We start from the raw sequence: 20,075 nt of genomic DNA, 5'->3' as shown, positions 1-20,075 counted from the left end.
TGCAGGAATCTCCTGTGGCTATTCCCCTGCAAAACAGATATACCGTTTTGGATACTGTTGAGAGTAATGGCCTCTCAGGAGAAAGCAGCAACAGCCAAATTTGTTGCACCACGGTTGACTCTGCTGCACAGGGGAGGAGTAAGAAGTGTGGGAATGCATTAGTTATAGGGGATTCAATTGTAAGGGGAATAGATAGGTGTTTCTGTGGCCACAAACGATATACATTATTGTACTCTATTGGAGCAATTGCTGATGATGTAGACAGCAACACAAGGCACTAATGAAACATCTCACAAATTCAAGGTCTTAAAAGCTTTTGATAATTATTTTAACCTGCGAAGTGTAACAAACTATTAGAAAGAGCCAAATTTAACAAAAGTATCCAGACACCTGATGAGCCCGTTGATACCTTTATTAATGACCTGTATCGACTGGATGAAAGTTGTGAACATGGTGATCTTAAATCTGAGCCAATACAAGACCACATCATAGTCAGGGTAGCCGATGACACCCTTTCTGACCTATTGCAATCCAAAGACGACTTAACTTTGGAGAGGCGATACAGTTTGTCAATCAGAGGTTCGTCAGCAAAATAGAGCCATAATATGAGGGAAAGACAAATCATGGTTCAGTAAACTCCCAATGACAGTACAGCTAATTGAACAAAAGAATGCCAAAGACAGTCCGGGCAAAATGGAATAAAAGCTCAAAACCATGCCAGTGCTGAGGTGCCAAAATGCTCCACAGGCGCAATGTGTCCTGCAACTGTTGCAGAATGCTTTCATTGTAAAAGGTTGGGACACTTTGGAAAGATATGCAGAACTAAAACCTCTAGATACACAAAGGATCATGAGAGAACCTTCGTACACATGGCCATCAGTGAAATAGAGTCTCAGCAAAAAGAGGAAAACAATGTTTCCTGGGTGAGATCAAAGATCCAAGATATACTTTCTGGAATGCAGGCATTTGTGACAATGGACACAGAACTAATTTCAAATTGGATACAGGAGCAAGTGTTACAGTCCTGTCCAATAAAAAACCATGGCTAGCAAACCAATGGCTGAGGACAACTGAAACACCGTTATATGGTCCAGGAGAGATCAAATTACCAGTCATTGGCATTTTACAAGCAATGCAATACAGGAACAAGCAGATACTGGAAACATCACGTTATTCCCAATCAGGAATTTTCTCTTCTAAGCCAAAACGTCCTTGTCAACCTCAACCTCATCAAGATAGTGAAGACATCAATGTACTGACAGTCATCGATTATGCCAAATCAAAGACCTTCAAACCATCCAACTGCTCTGATAACCTCAACTGGGACTTCAGTGCAGATTTTTCAACACTTTTCATTAAGGTGACAATCCAATCTTTTTCGAAGATGTCATCCAAGGGATGGAAAATAAACTTGTTCTTCCTGAAGTGGTACCGGCCCAATTGGACCAACAAGTACCTGAGTGCAATCATGACCCTTCATCACTTGGTGCATCCGCAGAGAGAGTGGAAGATAAAACCCAGGCGATAGGATATGCTGGTACAATGCCAAGTTCATCTGATAGGGGTTACCCCTTGGTAAGTGCTCCCATCCACAGCTATCCATCCACCAAAAGTGGTCGCTCAGGTACAAGAAGTGAATAAGTCCAGAATCAGAGTCAGAACTGAACCAGGCAATGTCCACCTCTTCCATGTTGGAGGACACTGCCACTGGAATTTGAAGGATAGAATGATGCTAATCAAGTGCCTTCCTCACAGCTTCCAGTGTTGCCTACACAATTCCCTCCAGAGGTAGCAGTCCAGGATTCCCCAGAATCACAACCAGAGGCTACAAGGAGTCATTGCAACAAAGGTTAGGGAACATAGTCAACATAGAGAGAGAAAAACCTACAAAATCTGATCATGAGAAACAATGGATCAAGAGAGGTACAACAGCAAGGAGAGGAAGAGGAGGATCAAGTCTAGATCCAGAGAAGAACCTTCCATTATACATTTAGGAGAATCAGATATTGAGAGAGTCAAACTGACAATGCACTAGATACTGCAACTCTTACCGAAGGCCAACCATGGCTAGCAAAGTCATCCAAGGGGAGACTACCAATCACCTAAACTTCACAAGGACATAGTCAGGGAGAGTAATGAAACCTCCAGACCAATTAAACCTATTAAGTCAGAGACTTGGGGTGTGGAAAGAGAGAGGGATAGTATATTAATATATTTGAACAAAGACTTGGAGGGAGATGTAGCATTAGGCTGTTCAGAGCTGAAAGGGTTAATGTGTGGGACTAGAGAAACAGTATCGCCATATTATGATGGAAGAGTGTCACATGGCTAGGCAACTGGCAGGAGAAATCTCATGGCTTAGACTGAGTAATACCCATAGTCTTGCATATCTGTAAATAGTTATGTTCTTACAAGGAACCAGTTATTGTTCAGACATAAAAGCAAAAAACTGCAGACGCTGGAAATCCAAAACAAAAACAAAAATGCCTGGAAAAACTCAGCAGGTCTGACAGCATCTGTGGAGAGGAACACAGTTAACATGGAGTCCGTATGACTCTTCAACAGAAGTCATACGGACTCAAAACGTTAACTATGTGCCTTTCCGCAGATGCTGTCAGACTTGTTGTTGTTGTTCAGACATATCTATGTCTCCACAACTGTTCCTTATGTCATGAAGCTATTAATGTATATATTATTGGAAAATATTTTTCTTTTAAAATAGAGGTTTAGTCTGTGGATGTGTCTTAATTGGATTAAAACCAGCTAGCCTGGGTACTTTGATGTGTCCTAGTTTTGATGTGTAAGAGAGATAGCATGCATTTGCATTTTTTGAATAGAGCATTCAAGAAGTGGGGTGAAAACTAGCTGATACAAAGCAATATGTTTATATTATTAATAAAATTGGTACTATGAAAGGGGTTTTATTGTTAGAGAGGTTTAGTTCAGAGGTTATTGATACAATGAGAATTAACATTCAATGGGGCTGGTAGATATAGCTTCAGCAGTTTTTGGGTGTGCAGAGCAGAGGCAATGTAAGATCAAAGCTTGTAAGCCTATCACTGTACCTGCAAGGAACCAAAGTGAAAAGAACTTCATTTTGAATTTGTAAAGTGAAAATGCTTTGCTTGGTGTTTGGTTAAGACTATGGGTTGCTGTTGCCATAATGGAGATTAGATTGGGAATTTGTTAAAAGTTATGATAATAGTAATTTGTGGCCATGTATGTATGTATATATTTTTTAAACTATGTAAATTAATAAAATGTTTCATTTAGTATTTAGAGTCGCATCTCAAATGTAACACTTAAAATTATAGGTTATGACAGTTGTTTAAAGTTTCCCTCTGGGATTTTTAAATAACTCCGCTTTACCAACTTCATTGGTCATAACACTTAACCAGTCACAACCAACATACAACAGAAAATAGTATGTTAAATAATGTTGTGATGCTATGACAATATATTCATAGACATTACTATTTTGAACTATTGGACTGTTAAAATTTGTGGTAAAAATTGTATTGTAAATTTGGCTGTACAGCTGAACATAAACATCCAATATACAGTGACACCATTCTTCACAGAATTTACTGCAGTCAGATTTGCAAGGGAAAATATTCCGCCAAAGCAGGCTGAAGTTTTCAGAGTGTTCGAGAATCTAACTTCATTCTAAGTGAAGAATACATTTCTCAGTGATAAGGGCTAGCAAACTCCCACAAGGGTCTGGATTCACAAAATGGTTGTAGTAAAATTGGTAAAACTAAATAACCAACAATTCAAGTAGTCATAGCAACACTGCCATTAACAAGTACAATGGCAAGGATCTGAAAATGCTATGTAAACTCCAATTACAGTACAGCAATGTTGAGTAGTCAGCAGTGAAAGAGAGAGACAAGGAACAGCCTCAAATCTTTCAAAGTTTAGCAGAGAACCGCCTCAATCTACATGTCATATTTCAGGATTTTTTTTTACCATTTTTCCACAGAAAGGTCTGCAATGAGTTAGGACAGCTCCAGGCTGGGATGTGGATCAAGTCAGATGAGAGGTAGTTAATAGGTATAGATATCTGGTGCAGGTCACAGGGCGATATGCTTTTATACATAAGTCAGCTCACATTAAAAAATGTTTGAACCATTCACTTGAGGGACTGATGCCACTGAACCCAGCAATCCCAAATTTTAACACACGGACAAAGTTGAGCAGCAGTTAGTTTGGGAGAAACTTGGCTGGCCGGAGTGTACATGTTTATTATCAAGGTATCTGTACGGATCAAAGTTGAAGGCTTATACCCAAGTAAATACTGAAAATATAAGAATCCTAAATAATGTTTTTTTTTTCCAGCATTTCTCCCCCAAAGTGACTCTAACAGTTCAACACTGCTGAAAACAAGTTATTTTGGTAGTAATGCTTAATTAAATCACACTTAAGCTCATTATTCATTTATGTTAGTTGCATAATTTGTAAAGACACCAATAAATACCAGAGTTCTCTCATTTTCTTTGGAAGTGGTTAGGAAGAAAGTGAAAAGGAATTACATGATGGAAATGACCCTTTGGGTCACTCTGCTTGTGCCAGCAACTTAGGCTTAGCAATCCACACTAATTTTATTTGCCTGTATCTTTTTATATTCAATTGGCCACTCCTGTCAGCTTTCTTAATAATTAGCTCATCAGCAGCAGAACTGTATTAGCAATTCATATGCTTATTCATCTAGGCAATAGTTTGTGCAAATTATTTGCTTTAATACATCAAGAGTATTCTATGAAAACATCTAACAGTTCCAGTGCGACAGCACTGATGTCTGATTTGGAGTTCAAATCCATAACAATTAATTTAAACTCTCATGCCCTTACTGGAGAATTACTACTTTTCATTAATAGAAATGCAAACTGTGTCAGCAAATCAGATGTCAACAACATAGTCTTATATGCAGTCACAAAACTTGAAAGCATTAATAAATCCTGTTCTCATTTACACAAGACAGGGATCAAGTACCATAAGATTGCAATTACTTGACAAGCACTACACACTTCAGGAGGTAACAAAGGATAAATTCACAATTCATCATATCAAGTATTGGTACAATTGTGACCAGATAAATTATCAAGTGATGGCTAGGTATTCAATCAGAGGGAAGGAAAACTGGTGGCCAAGTGACTACATGGGACTCCCTTAGGGATGCTGAAGCAAGGTGGGACAGTGCAAGATTCTAGCACAAACAGGGAAAATATTAGATGAAAATCTGCAAACAAATTCTGTAGGCCAAATTTCACAGGTTTAATTTGCACAACTGGTAAGTTGACAGACAGAAAGGAGTATGACAGTTTAAAATTATTTCAAGTTTTGGATTTGCATTAATATTCTCGCAGTAATAGTGGTGGTGACCCTTCTATTAAGTCGTCCAAACATTTTACATTCATTCAGAAATGTGCCTGTATTGTCAGCTGTGGCTTAGGTTGTGGGTCCACTCCAGAGACCTAAGCACAAAATCTAGGCTGACTCTTTAGGATTGCGCACTTAGGAGTGCTGTACTGTCAGAGGTGTATCTTTCAGATCAGTTGTTAAACCAAGGGTTCTTACATCTCAGGCGGACGTAATAAGTCCTTGGCATTACTTTGAAGAGCAGCAAGGGAAGTTTTCCCCAGTGTTCCAACTAACATTTATCTTTCAATCAAAAAATTATCTGGTCATGATCACTTTGCTGTTTGTGGGACCTTGCTATACACATACTGGCTGCCATGTTTCCGACTTGACTAAAATGTGATTATACTTGAGAAGTATTTCATTGGTTGTAAAGTGAAGTTGTGAAAGGCACCATATAAATACAAGTCTTTCTTACTAATTATAGGCAAACTAGGGGTGCAACAACAGATCACCCTTGTGATCTGATCTGGATATCATAACTTTCACTTGCACTCTCATCCCATTTTGCCCAAGATCTACTGGAACACTTTGTGAAGTAAAATGAGATGCAAATTTCATTTAGAGAAAAGTGAGTAACAGATATCCAATCTGACCTTGACTTAAACAAACGGCAGAACTCAGAGAACAAACTTCTAAAAACTGGCTATTCTGGCTTCAATATATCTTCAATACCTGCCCCAATAACAGTGGCTCAGTGGCTCTTCAAACCTCAGTTTTTAAGATGGGACCAGGTTCTCATTAGCAACTTTCCATACAAATTGAAGAGATGCAACATCTGCCTATTTATCACGTCCCATACCACTGCGTAATCCCAAAATGCTGTCATGTGACACAATAGTTTACTTATAATTTCTCTTGTATGAACACTTCAAACATAACCTCGCACATCTTTTCTATTAAAAGAAATCCCAAAACATGACCATTCTTTTATGGGTCTTTTGTTATGGTGGGGTTGCAGCTGAATCCAAAACTGGTGAGAGAAGTACTATAAATTAATCTAATCTCACGGGGTACCTCAGTTCGTATCCAAAATATTACCAATTCAGATAGAAAATATGTAGCAAATCGATTTTATTGACAAGCTATTTGAGCTTTTATGGTTTGGTTCCACTACACATAATGTACACTTACTGAAGGCGGGAAATAATTGGAAACATGCATTATAAAACACTTTCAAAACAGTTTTTCACAGAACATGCACGAATGCAGTTTGCCTCATTACAGGATTAAGAATGCAATGTTCTAGAAACGTAACTTACAAAACTAGAAATATTGGATTTATTCGTTAGTGCTCTTATCACCAAAGATGTATGTATGCTTATTTCACGATTAAACCACAAACAAAGAATACACCTACCAATAGACAACTTGCACATATCAAATTTTACAGTATTTTACATAGCTTTAAAAAACGTGAGCATATAAAAACAAACTTCAAGTTTAAAAATGATTACTGGCAATGGTCTACATGCCCATCACAATGACTGTTTCCATCTGACAAAAAGCACTTTTATTTTTAAACTGGAAAAGTAGTTCTTCAAACATATTATAAACCAGTTTGGATGTAGAAATTCCAAATGATACAATTATTCAGTGATTCTCATCCTTACGAATATTTTCACTCATCTTTGCGTTCACGCCTCCCTGAAAAATATTGGATTCTAATAACCTCCTGCCAAGAAAACAAATGAAAATTCATATTGCAGAAAAAAATTGAGCATTACATATTGCTGTAAACAAACATCAAGCTTCTCTACTAATTCATTCAACACCTTCCTTTATTTATGCCAGTTGAGTGTTGACATATCTTTGTAACCCAGCACAAGTGTGGCTTTGCCAAACAATTTCATCTGACTAATCTAGATTCTGACTCAGGTTCCAGATGTCAAAAGAACAGTTATGTTCCAATGCATTTCTTGAGGGAGAGCATATTATGCTAAAAATGTATAGAGTGACTATAGACAACAAGCATTTCAAACTGCTGAGCCAGAAAGTTTGTAAAGTCCAAGAAATAGACTCCCCAAAGACACACAAGCTAAGATGTGATAGAAAACTGAACCATAGTAAGAAAACACTCAGGTCAGATATAGGATAAAGCTCCTCACCAGCCTCCTAAATATAAAAAAACAGGCCACTATAAGGAGCGAAACAGCCATAATTTATGACCCCCGCAAATCATCTTTTTCTCCCTCCAAGTAACTCGATCCAATATAAACATTGTGGTACAGGATGGTGATATCTGTTGGAGCTTGAAACTGCCAATATACGCTGCATTGGCAGATTAAAAAGTTGCTCAAGTAAACCTGAGATATCGAAACTCATTTCACTTTGAAATTTAGCTGTTAAAAAGTGAGCCAGATTCACTTCCAGGGTCAAAAGATGAAAACTGTGGTTTAGATTACTAGCGAAAATTTCCTGGCTCAAGCATTTAGATCAATTGGGAATAGATACACAGAACTAATTTTTTAATGTCAGCTGTATCAGAGTGAGACTTGTGGTATTAATTTCTACAAGTCAGCAATCTGGCAATATTCTAGAAACCGTAAGGCTGCCGGAACTAACAAATGCTGAATTACTTGAAGTCCAGTTTAACAGCTTAAAAAAAGCACATATCCATATGAAGGCAAAAAAATATCTACCCAAACTGAGTTACAATTTTGAAAAAAAAACGGAACTTGTGGTACCTGTCGTCCGAACGGCCACATGAAAGTTGGGATTTTGAAGCTTGACTAAGCCAGGGTAGTGTCCTAGGCCCAACCATTTGCAGCTGCTTCAATGACCTTCAATGTGGGGATGTTCGCTGATGACTGCACAATGCTCAGCACCATTCCTAACTCCTCAGATATTGCAGCAGTCCATGTCCAAGTGCAGAAAGACCTGGACAATATCCAATCTTGAGTCGACAAGTGGCAAGTAATATTCGCGCCACACTAGTGTGCTGGGCAATGACAATCTCCAACAAGAGAGAATCCAACCACTGCCCCTTGACATTCCATGGCATTACCATCACAGAATCTCCCACTATCAACATCCCGGGAGTTACAACTGACCAGAAACTGAACTGGACTAGCCACGTAAATACCGTGGCTACAAGAGCAGGTCAGAGGCTAGGAATTGTGTGATGAATAACTCACCTCCTGACTCCCCAAAACCTGTCCACCATCTACAATGTACAAGTCAGCAATGTGATGGATGGATGAATGCAGCTCCAACAACATTCAAGCAACTTGACATCATCCAGGACAAAGCAGCCTACATCATTGGCACCCCTTCTACAAGCATTCACTCCACCAATGACAAACAGCGGCAGCGGTGTGTACCATCTACAAAATGCACTGAATAAATTCACCAAGGCTCCTCAGGCAGCACCTTCCAAACCCATGACCACTACCACCTGAAGGACAAGGGCAGCAGATACATGGGAACACCACCACCTGGAAGTTCTGCTCCAAGCCACTCACCATCCTGACTTGGAAATATATTGTTGTTCCTTCACTGTCTGAGTCAAAATCCTGGAACTCCCTCCCTATCAGCACTGTGATGTACCTACATCACGGGGACTACAGCGGTTCAAGAAGGCAGCTCGCAATCACCTTCTCAAGGGCAATTAGGGATGTGCAATAAATGCCAGCAATGCCCACATCCCATAAATGAATAAAGGAAAAATCACCTGGACATATTACCTGATGGTGAAGCAATGTTAACTGCCCTAAACCTTTCCTTCATGGTGGTACATGGATTTGAAACTCAAGTCAAACCCACAAAAGGGGGATTGCTGGAGTCCCTCTCTAAGCTTCTGGGCAGGGCATGTGTATAAAGCTGAAGGTGCTTTTAGTAGCATTTGAATGTGTCAGAGCTCCTCGACTTGACTGCCCTTTTCCATTAAACACTCTCTGCTGAAGATCTTGCTGCTGTCCCAGAAGAGGTGCAAAAAAAAAATACAGAGAAGCAAACTGGCAGACAGAGTAGCTAGACCACAGACAATGGCTCTGTGTCGACATACAGCCTATTGCTGGAGGTTTGATGCAAGGGTATGCTCCATCCCAAGTGTAGGGACTTTGGGAACTATGACATTCAACTGTAGAATGGTCAAAAAGACTTACATTTATGCATACAGTGCTTTTCAATGAAGCATTTTTGAAGTGTAGTCACTTGTAACATAGGTCAAGGTTTTGAAAACAAACAATGTTTTTTAATCAAGTGGTCTTACACTCCTCACATTTTTGACTGGAGCACACTGAACACTTCTGATCCAAATCCTCTTCAGGTTCAGTGCTAGCTGATGTTTACTCTCTCCCTTGTATCACAGCACCAGAAACAGAGATTGTATCTCTTCTTCGATAGTACTACAACAGGGGAGGACTTAAATCATGTTCTGCACTGGTATTGAACAGGTCAGATTAAAGGTCAATTTTCCTTGAGCTTCCGTTTTTTAATAAGTTATCCCGACTCATTCTATAGTGCCAATAAATAGCCAAAAAATCTGTGACATGTAGCAATTCAAGCCTTTCATTTGACTTGAAGTCAACATGGTGCTATTTGGCACTCTGCAGCTGAATCTGTGGCTCATTTGCCAACTGAAACAGATGTTCAGCAAGAAAATAGAGGGTTTTAAAAAACCCCACATTAATCAATCTTATTAATTCAGGAACAAAACTATAAACTGAAAACCTACCCAAAAATAAGAGATTGTAAGTGTAAATATTAGATTCATCAAGAAATTTACTCCTGGGTAAAGGAACTTGTATGCAGGTTGGCACTAGTCAATTTCACTACCTACTGATACCAATTGTTATCATTTGGGGCCATAGGCCACTAGTCACTTTTCCAACCAACTTGGCTTAACTCCAGTAAAGAATGAAAATAACATGTTTTGTGGTGTATTTTGTTGGTGGAAACTCAGTACAACATATAAAGTTCACAGGAATTGGACAAATGCCAAGATTCTCTTCATATTCAAGATACCTTGGCTATACATCCTCTTCTTTGTCTTGTGCTATATCTGACTCCTTTCCAGATTCTTCAGCGTGTGCTAGCATATCAGCCATCAGCGCCTCCTCCAACTTCTTCCGCACCTGTTGTACAAGTTCTTCTTGCTTCCTGCAATAAATACATGTGCACACTTTAAACAGTGGTACGTTCAGCTATTTCTTTAAGGTTGATCAAATAACTTATCTTACACAGCAGACAGATCTCAAATGGTGTACCAGTATCTATTTCTGGATCATGGACATTGAATGTGGATCATGCAATCAATTCAGTTAAAGGCATAGAGAGGCAACACAGATCCATTGGCCACCTTTTACTTCTGCCTCATGAATCATCGCTCATTTCCACTCCTCCACAATCATCTGAAGAGGAGTCATACGGACTCGAAAGGTTAACTCTGTCTTCCTCTTCACAGATGCTGTTAGACCTGCTAAGTTTTTCTAGCATTTTTGGTTTTGTTTCAGATTTCCAGCATCTGCAGTATTTTGTTTTTATCTCTTATTTTCCACTCTGCCCAGTCAATTGTCCCTCATTGAAATGATAAATGACTGACAGCAATGAGCAAATGGGCAGAAGCAAAAGAGCTCTGTAGGTAGGGCAAAAACTTCTATTAATTGCAGATGGCCATAGGCCAATAGATAAGAAGCTTGCAGAGTGTGTTTTCTGACAGACAATGTCTTAATTTGCAACAGAGACAAGTCAACATACAGTGGGCTTGCAACTGTTTGAATCAATGCCAATAAGGATGCAAAAGTAGCTTATTGCTGTGGATCCATGCTTTTTTTGCTTTGAACAAAAGCAACCCCCAACTAACTAATACAAATTAGTAAGTTTCCCCTATAGCTGAAATGACTTTAACCGTTTTTGTTCTCACTCTGTCAATATAAAAACAACCCATCTTCGAAGAACTGACTAAAGTAGGCCTAGATTTTCATGGGTCAGTCTTGGTAATCTCTAGGCAGCTAGTCCTCAGTGAGGTGACACCTGTTTGAGATAAATAGACCTTGAAATTAACTCTGAACTCCCTACGGTACAATAGTAAGCCCACACTAGTGTGATTCCCCAGGAGGGGAAGGGAAAATTTTCTTCACTTTTCCATTTGATTTTAGTTCAATGAAGTATTGTCACTAATTAAATTATAGGTAGGAGGGTTTAGATGGTAACAGGAGCAAGGGTAGGTAATTTTACTGTGGATACATGGAAAGCAAAGTTCACACACCCACTAAATTTAAAAATTCCCAAATATTACTTGGACATCAGAAGTTTGAATTTAAATACATAATAAGTTAACTGATCACTTATAAGGTACAATTTAGAGACATTAAATATAATTTAGGATTGAATTCAGCATGTTTGTAAGCATTTTTTCAACAATGTTTGATATAGGTAAATGGGAGATCGTGATTGGGCATGACACTGATAACAGTCTCAGACAAAGTTGGAATGCAGGTTGTGTAACCTCTAACAGAAGAAATGGGAGGAATAAATTGCTTGCAGGGCTTGGTATCTATTGCAGGGAAAAAGGCACAGAAATAAAAGGAAAAATACACGTTAACAATCCATTTGCCCCTTACCAATGCACCCAGTCGGATGAGACTGTCCAAGAGAGAACATGATGGTAATTACTGGTCTGAGCTGAATAGATTAAAACCTGGGATCATCTAATCTGCATGGTCTAGCATTGGACTGAGTGTCTTCACTCTCTGGGACTTGTAGTGGGTAGATCGGACTTTAGTCAACAATCTGGAAGGGTGAATCATATTTACTTTATGCGCCCTGTCTGTCATGTCACTGTGATTTGCATCACTAGATTACTGCCAGATGAAGATGAAAATCTACTCCAATGGTTAATCAATTGTGTGTTCTACGTGGAAGAACTTTTCAACACAAAGAAAAAGCAAACAATATACACGTATACATCACCTAGCAGGCTGACTAATCTTGTGACACCAATAAACATCCAAAATACAGACTTGCATTTATGAAGTGCCTTTCACAACCTCAGGCCATCTCTTTTCAGCTAGTACATGAAATATAGTCAATGTTGTAACGCAAGAAACGCAGCAGCCAATTTACACACAGAAAAGCTCCCCCAAGCTGCAATATTAGAACTATGGGATAATCTACTTTTAGTGGTATTAATTGAGGGATAAACTTTGGCTAGGCACTAGGGATAACTCCTGTATTCTTCTTCCCGAGTGTGTACAGGGCTTCATTTGATGTCTTATCCAAAAGATGGCACCCCTGACAGTGTAACACTCCCTCATGAAATCTGCCTTTCGTTTCATGAGAAAAATTTCTGAGACTGTAGAGGGCAAAAATTAGAGAGAGAAAATTACATCCTGTATATTACTGGTCATGCAAACCTTACAAGATTCATGTACTTAGAAGCAGGAAAAGATTTCTATGCAAAAAAACCCCCAGAATTTTACTGTACCCTTTTGAATAACCAGAACTATACAACTTTTACCATCCAGATTACAAACAGCTCACATTTGAGAATTATCCACTGTCAATTTCAGGTTTGACAAATGAAGGTGGAAGTGACAACACAGTCTAGAGGATAAAACAATTGATATTAGCTAGTTATAGAATAGGAATTGGTTCTGATAAAAAAAGTGGATAGGTTACCTGTGAGCATGTACTCGGTGTTGAAAAAGTCGGAAGATGTGGCTTATGCTCTTGCCACAATATTAAAAAAGTGCGTAATTGTGTAAAGTGTACTAGCAACTGGAAAATAGCCAATCTAACATTCTTGTCCAACAAAGGAGAGAAAGAATAAGCCAAGAAACTATAGCCCAGTTAATCTGGTCGGTGTGGACGTACTCTGAAGCCATAATCCAAGTTCAAATTTGTCAGAAATTAGTTAGAAGTGCAAGTTAATGTAAATTAAATTTAAGGACAGTATAACATGATTAGACAGATAAAGGGATTGCAGATGTGGTGCATTTGGGCTGTCAGATGGCAGTTGACAAGGTACCTCACAAGAGGTAAAAATAAAAAACTGCAGATGCTGGAAATCCAAAACAAGAACAGAATTACCTGGAAAAACTCAGCAGGACTGGCAGCATCGGCGGAGAAGAAGAGAGTTGATTCTTTTCTTCTTCGCCGATGCTGCCAAATCTGCTGAGTTTTTCCAGTTAATTCTGTTTTTATTACCTCGTAAGAGGATTGTTTAAAAAATTCAGGCATATGATACAGGAGGAAATGTAGCACCCTTAGCAGAAAGTTTGGACAGTAAACAAAGAGCAAGATAAACTTGATGTTGCTCATTCAGGAAGCCATGTACCCCAAGGGCTAATTTTGTTCTCTGTATAAGTAGATGATATAAACTTGATTATAAGGAACACAAAGACTAACAAAATATAAGAGACTTGACCAATGAGGATTGTAAGACTCTTCAAGATGATTGGCTTGCATCATGGGTAAATAGATAACAAATACAATTTAATGTGGAGGAAAATGCATGAGCATACAATCAATGGAAAAATGCTGAATGTTATGGATGAACAGATAACCATGCATTCAAATACTAAATCCTTAAAAAGTACAAGTGATAAGGGTCATTTAAGTTAAAATTGTCACCAAGAATTCAAGTAGGGTGGTTATGAAAAATGTCTTTACAAAGCGGGTTATGGCCACATGGAGTGATTGAGACCATTGCTTCCTTTACATGAAAATTGAAATCATTTTTCAAATTTTTTCACAGGATGCAAGCATCGCTGGGTAGGTCAGCATTTCTTGCCCTCAAGGAGGTTGTGTTGAGTCACCTTCTTGAACCACTGCAATCCATGTGGTGTAGGTACACCCACAGTTCTATTAGAAAGGGAGTTCCAGGATTTTGAACCAACAAAAGTGAAGGAATGGCATATAGGTCCAAGTCAGAATGGTGTGGGGTTTGGAGGATAATTTACAGATGGTGTTCCCATGCACCAGCTACCCTCATCCTTCTTGGTGGTAAAGGTTGTGGCTTTGGAAGGTGCTGTCAAAGAAGCGTTGGTGAGTTGCCGCAGTGCATCTTGTCTATGGTACACACTGTTGCCACTATATATCGGAAGTGGGAATCAATGTTTAAGGTGATGGATGGGATGCCAATCAAACTGCTTTGTCCTAGATGGTGTTGAGTTTCTTAATTTTTATTGGAGCTGCACTCATCCAGGCAAATTCCATCACATTCCTGACTAATGCCTTGTAGATGGTGGACTGACTTTTGGGAGTCTGGAAGTGAGTTACTTGCCACAGAATTCCTAGCCTCTGACCTGCTCTTGCAGCCACAGTATTTATATGGCTGGGCCAATTCAGTCAGTTCAGGTTCTGATCAATGGTAACCCCCGCCAGGATGCTGATAGTGGGGGATCCAGCGATGGTAAATATTGGAAGCAGAGAAAGGTACAAGGCAATGGAGAGCAAACACTGCAGCGAGATTAATTTGGGATTGCACTAACAGAACCTGCAAAGATACAAAGGATGGAATTTTCCCAAAATAATGCGGTGCACAGCAGGAGAGGTGGGCAATGTGACAGGAACCCACTGGTTTTATCAGCAGGTTTTGCTATGGCTCTTTAGCTCAGCCACGACGTTAGCATCCTGCTTCTGGGCTCCTGACCAGAGTGAAGGTGCGAAAACGACTTGGACTTTGTCCAAGGAAGGATCTCCAGGTAAAGGGACCCCAGATGGGAGTGGAATAGCTGAATTCTACATTGCTTCCTGAAGTTTCAGCAACCACAGAAATGGAAATGTGGCTTAGGAAGGTTCTGCTCCTGCATGTGAGGGACTGAAGTGAAGTACAATTTCCTGCGGACTTGGAAGAGGTTAACCTCTGAAACCAAGCAAGTGTGGATGCAAGAGGTGAGGAAGTAAGCGGCAAGAGCGTGGTTCCTTGAGCCTGAATGCAGTGCTCCTAGAGGGCCAAGGACCTCAGAAGGACAGGAAAAGTAAGTGGCATAACACTTTCAGGTGCCAACCCCATACTCCTTCCCTGGCACAGCACTCCTTAGACTGATACACCTTGCATCTCCATCTGAACAGCCACACAGTCACCCTAATCTTGACAGCTCAATATCCACACTTCAGTCATCTCCACAAATGTTGCCATTGCATCCTCTTCATACAATCCATTTCTCACTGAGAACTCTCCACTTTTTCTCCTTGCAGGAGAAGTACTCAAATCGAGGGAAAGGCAGAGAACTGAGAGATAGCTTTCCTGCTGGTCACTGGCAAAGCAAACACACTAGGTGAAGGTGGTCTTGCTCCAGGGGGCTTAAGGCAGCAATAATCTGCTACAAAAGTCTAAGTCACATGAGGCACTGGTTCTCAGACATGTTGAGAAAGCTGATCCTCCACACAGATACTATATTGGGGGTATCCCCTTCTTCAAGCGGGATCTCAGACCTACGAAGTGCCACAAGGAGAAAGCTGCTGTTGTGGCTCCTGGTGGTGTTTCTGCTCCTTTTGTTCCTCATCAGGAGTTCAAGGTAACGTTTCATAAGATGCCCCAATGTTGCAGTGAAAGTTGACAGCAGGGAAAATCAGATCAAAGTGAGTCCAATGTAGGTGCAATGGCTTCCAAAAAGTTGGAAGTCATCCACAAAGCTGAGAAAACTTGCTCTCTGAATAAGTGCTGCAAGCATAAGCCTTCCACATAGGCAGCAGCACCCCCCCCCCCACCGCCAGCTATGCAGGCTTACATGCCCGTCAATTTCATTGTTCAATGGTTCTCATCTCATTAACCCTAGAAACTTTTGCAGCTCAGGAAACCCAATTGCTGGTTGTTTAAGACAGAACCCTGGGTTGAATTCACAATTAACTGACGATGAGTATTGAAATTACTGAGCCGACAGCTCCACAGGAGTTTCCCCACCGGCCTCCAATCTGCTGTGGTTAAAGCCAGAAGCGGAAGGGATCATGTTGGGTTCCCCACCCAACACCAGGTTTTGCAGCTTTTTAACACCCTGCCCTCACCCTGACTTGTCCCTTCCTTGGTAGTTAAAATCCTGCCTAAAGTGTCAAATGGACCCCCTTCTGTGTTGTAAAGTTCTATGGCTCATTTAGAAGTGGGACTAATTTCAACTGACTTTATAAATGCCGAAGCATATTTATTATAAATTACTTTATAAATCAAATTTGCTCCTGATCCAAATCAGACCCTTTAGTCACAGAATCACAATATAGCCTGACAATAACAGTGGTGTTTAACGGGAATTGGTATGTTCATTTCACTGCAGTATAGTCAAAAAACTGCCACCTAAGTAAACCAGGATTCAAGAACTAATGGATCTTAAACTCTGCTGCACAACAAGAGAGAGACTACCAAACTCAATTCCTTGGGAAAATATTTATGATTTGCGTAAAAGAAAATGACAAGATGTGGTGACTGAGTAGTGCACCATTTGGTCTTCTGTCATACAAGGACACAGGAATTGCACCATTATGCCAGTTTATTTTGACTTGGAGCTAAAATGAAATTGACTCTCTATTCATTGCTAACTCCCTCTTCAAAAAAAATCACAGCACCTGTGGAGAAGGAAAGGTACTTTTGTGACGTAATATTTTGTGAATATGTAATATTCAAAGAAAGATCATTCTACAAGGTAGGTAATCTTTCTTTATCAGCAACAGCATATCAAAGTTATACCACTTGTTGCACTGAGAAAGGAAGGGGTAGGAGATACAAAAGACATAGCAAAGCTCCTATTGAAGAATTATACTACACAACTGCACTTCCAAAAGTATTGCTCTGTTGTACAATTAAACCTGGAAATTTTGGTTGGTGTGAGCAAGGCCAATGAATCAGCTGTGGAATGGGTAGAGAAATCTTCAGTCTCCCCTAGAATGCAAAGGCTAGGTAAGATCATTCATTGTGTGCCTAGGGTCCTAGAATCACATATTACAAGTCAGTATGTGACAAACATGACTAAATGACATAAAAACAAAAAACTGCGGATGCTGGAAATCCAAAACAAAAACAGAATTACCTGGAAAAACTGCTGAGTTTTTCCAGGTATGACTAAATGACAAGCTTGCATTTAATCACTTCTGCAAGCCAAACCAACATTAAGTGTCAATACATGCATGAAACAGGTTATCCTCCAGTGATTCAAAGAGAAAAGTACAAAAAACTGAGATAACAGGAGCACGAATCCAAACATAACAATTCCATTTATAAACCAACGTCACATTCTGAAAATACTCTCGTGTATGAAGGAACATCATGAAATAGGACCAACCAATTTAGACCACCAATGCAAAAATATTTCCCATTTGTTGCTATCATATTGGATGCCCTATGGAAACTAATCAATGCATCTATCACTGAAGGTTTGATGTCCTACTCTGATAACCTTCATCTACCAATAAGCAGGAAGCCATAATGCCATCAGGTTTAAATGTATAGGACTCCAACTGAAAGATTAAATCTCAATGGGTGATCCTGATTTTGCTTACTGCCAGAACAAAACATTCGAGAAAAGAAAAATAATTTCCAAAGTTACAGTAAACATTCAAAAATAACTACAATTCACAGTATTTATGATTTAATAACTCAAGTAACACTTAAAGAGCAGGACAATTAGTGTTCCTACCTAATGTCCTCATCAGTGACCATGAAAGCTTTGCAGAGAGGTTGAGAGGTATTCAGCCATACACCAGGATTCTTTTCTACTGCTGCAGAGAGCTGTCCAGTAATAGGATTAGAACTAGTATGTAAAGCACTCGCAATAGCAGACAACAAAGTTTCATCTGTGCATCCTGGCCCCACACCTGCAAAAGAAAATATGCAAACAACTTCAATTATTCTCAGTTTTCTCATGAACCAGACTTTAAAAAAGTTATTCTTAAATCTTATGTCACCTGCCTAAGTATCCAAGTTCAGATAACTTCAAAGAAATAGTTATGGAAGCAAAAATGCCAATCTCTTTAGATGACCAAAGTTAAGCTGTGAATAGCTTATGTCATGCCAGTACAGGCATGAAGGTATTACAATTTAAAAAATACTATTCCTTTTAAAATGGACCCTGATAAGCTGTAAGATGGCAGCCAAGGGGGTCACCCGACTTTTGCAATTTCAAATTGGATTATGGGTGGGGCATCCCTTGAATGGACATGCCTAAACAACGCTCATCTGTGGAATTTCACATCTGCTATTATCAAGGCTTACTCCAAAACACAAAGACAATAAACTTTCACACACTCTGACTCCAGGTCCACCATGAAACAAAGGAGGGCTATCAAGACTGAACTGCTTCTGACCACTACTGTATATCAATGGTTTTTGACCACGAGACTGAAACTCCTACTTCACCATGAAAGACCATCATTTGCTTTTCATCACGTATCAATGGCCATTCATTTGATTGAAAACTGTCCTCTTGATTTTGGAGTCCTTTTATCCAAAAACAGAGACTGCAGTCTGCAGAGCACCAAAAACAACACAGTTGCAAAGAAATGACTGCGTCATCTTGCCTTTTCAAGACTTGTGAGGCTTAAAGTCTTTTAAAAGCCTCTTCCACCTGTTTCGAATAGTTCTGAGTTCGCCTGTAAGAAATTGGGTCTCTGGTTACAACAGTCCTCAGGGACCTGTCTATTGAACAGTCTTTACTTTGAAGGAACCCTTCAGTTAATCCAGGTTTGACCCCAGCCACCTGAATTTACCTGAACTTCAATTCCAGAGTGGGAAAAGCTCCCTCCTTCACTGGACTCGAAGACACCTGAACTGCTAATTATTCTGTTTGGTTTTAATATCTGTAGAAGTGCACTACTGTCTTTAATCATATTTTTGAGCGTGCACTGCGCGATCGACATAGTGATAGGCCTGTCCAGAGTGAGTGAGAGAATAAATAATACGCCTTGTTTAAATCCATGAAAGTCTGCTGCTAGCGACTTTTAAATTGACCACACACTAACAGGGATATTAGTTAGAGAAACAATTGTTGGCATGTATGGAGTACAATGCCCCCTGGATCAGTGGAGTCCTTTCCAGTCCTAATCTGAATAAATGACCCGAATTCATTTAAAAAAATGTAGTACTGGTTGTAAACAAGGGGGCAGTGAGTGTAATGAAGGAGGTAAGAAATTACAGAGGCATTTGACAATATGTTACAGTGGGCATACAACTATGGTGAACAGAATTCAACATAGATAAGTGCAAGTTCATACAAATAGAAAGGAAAAAAAATGGAGGGCAGGGTTGCATTTAAATCAATGGTGTCAAACTGGCTAGAGGAGAGATCAAGAAAATGGGAGTGGTAACAGTCTCAACTCTGACTTGGAGAATAGCAACTAACAAAGCAAAACAGAATCATAGAATGATACAGTAAGAAGGAGCCCATTCAGCCAATTGTGCCGGTCCTGGTTCTTGCAGAGTTACATCATCAGATTAAAAACTTACGTTTATAGAGTGCCTTTAATGTAGCAAAAATCCCAAGACATTTAACAAACGTGTAGTAAAAAAAATTTCTGAACCAAATAAGGGAGTGATTAAAAGATTGGTGAAAGAAGAGAATTTTAAGGAAGGTCTTGAAAAAACAAGTTAGAGGAGGTTTAGGAAGCAAATTTCAGAGTATGTGGCCTAGACAGCAAAGGGCAAGGCTGCAAATGGCAGAGTAAAGAGATTGGAGGATGCACAAAACCCAGAGTTTAAGTAGTGAGGGGAAGTTAGAGCTGGAGAA

The 20,075-nt window shown here is 39.6% G+C and overlaps 1 protein-coding gene across 4 annotated transcripts in view; it reads right to left on the bottom strand.

The window, feature by feature from the left end:
- Positions 1 to 6,477: 6,477 nt before the first annotated feature.
- The window catches only part of mbd3a (methyl-CpG binding domain protein 3a), a 38,337-nt gene continuing 24,739 nt past the window's right edge, over positions 6,478 to 20,075 (bottom strand). For all 4 annotated transcript variants that reach the window (XM_041203695.1, XM_041203696.1, XM_041203697.1 and 1 more), the window contains 3 exons: positions 17,991 to 18,168; positions 10,387 to 10,521; positions 6,478 to 7,093 (listed from right to left, as the gene is read on the bottom strand). In XM_041203695.1, coding sequence (XP_041059629.1) covers positions 10,392 to 10,521; positions 17,991 to 18,168 — 308 coding nt within the window. In that variant the 3' untranslated portion in view covers positions 6,478 to 7,093; positions 10,387 to 10,391. The remainder of the gene's footprint in view (positions 7,094 to 10,386; positions 10,522 to 17,990; positions 18,169 to 20,075) is intronic.

Source organism: Carcharodon carcharias, chromosome 14, assembly GCF_017639515.1.
Source record: "Carcharodon carcharias isolate sCarCar2 chromosome 14, sCarCar2.pri, whole genome shotgun sequence".
Classification (NCBI taxonomy): Eukaryota; Metazoa; Chordata; class Chondrichthyes; order Lamniformes; family Lamnidae; genus Carcharodon; species Carcharodon carcharias.
The sequence above is the reverse complement of the archived record's forward strand: the minus strand, read 5'-3'. Positions and strand labels throughout refer to the sequence as shown.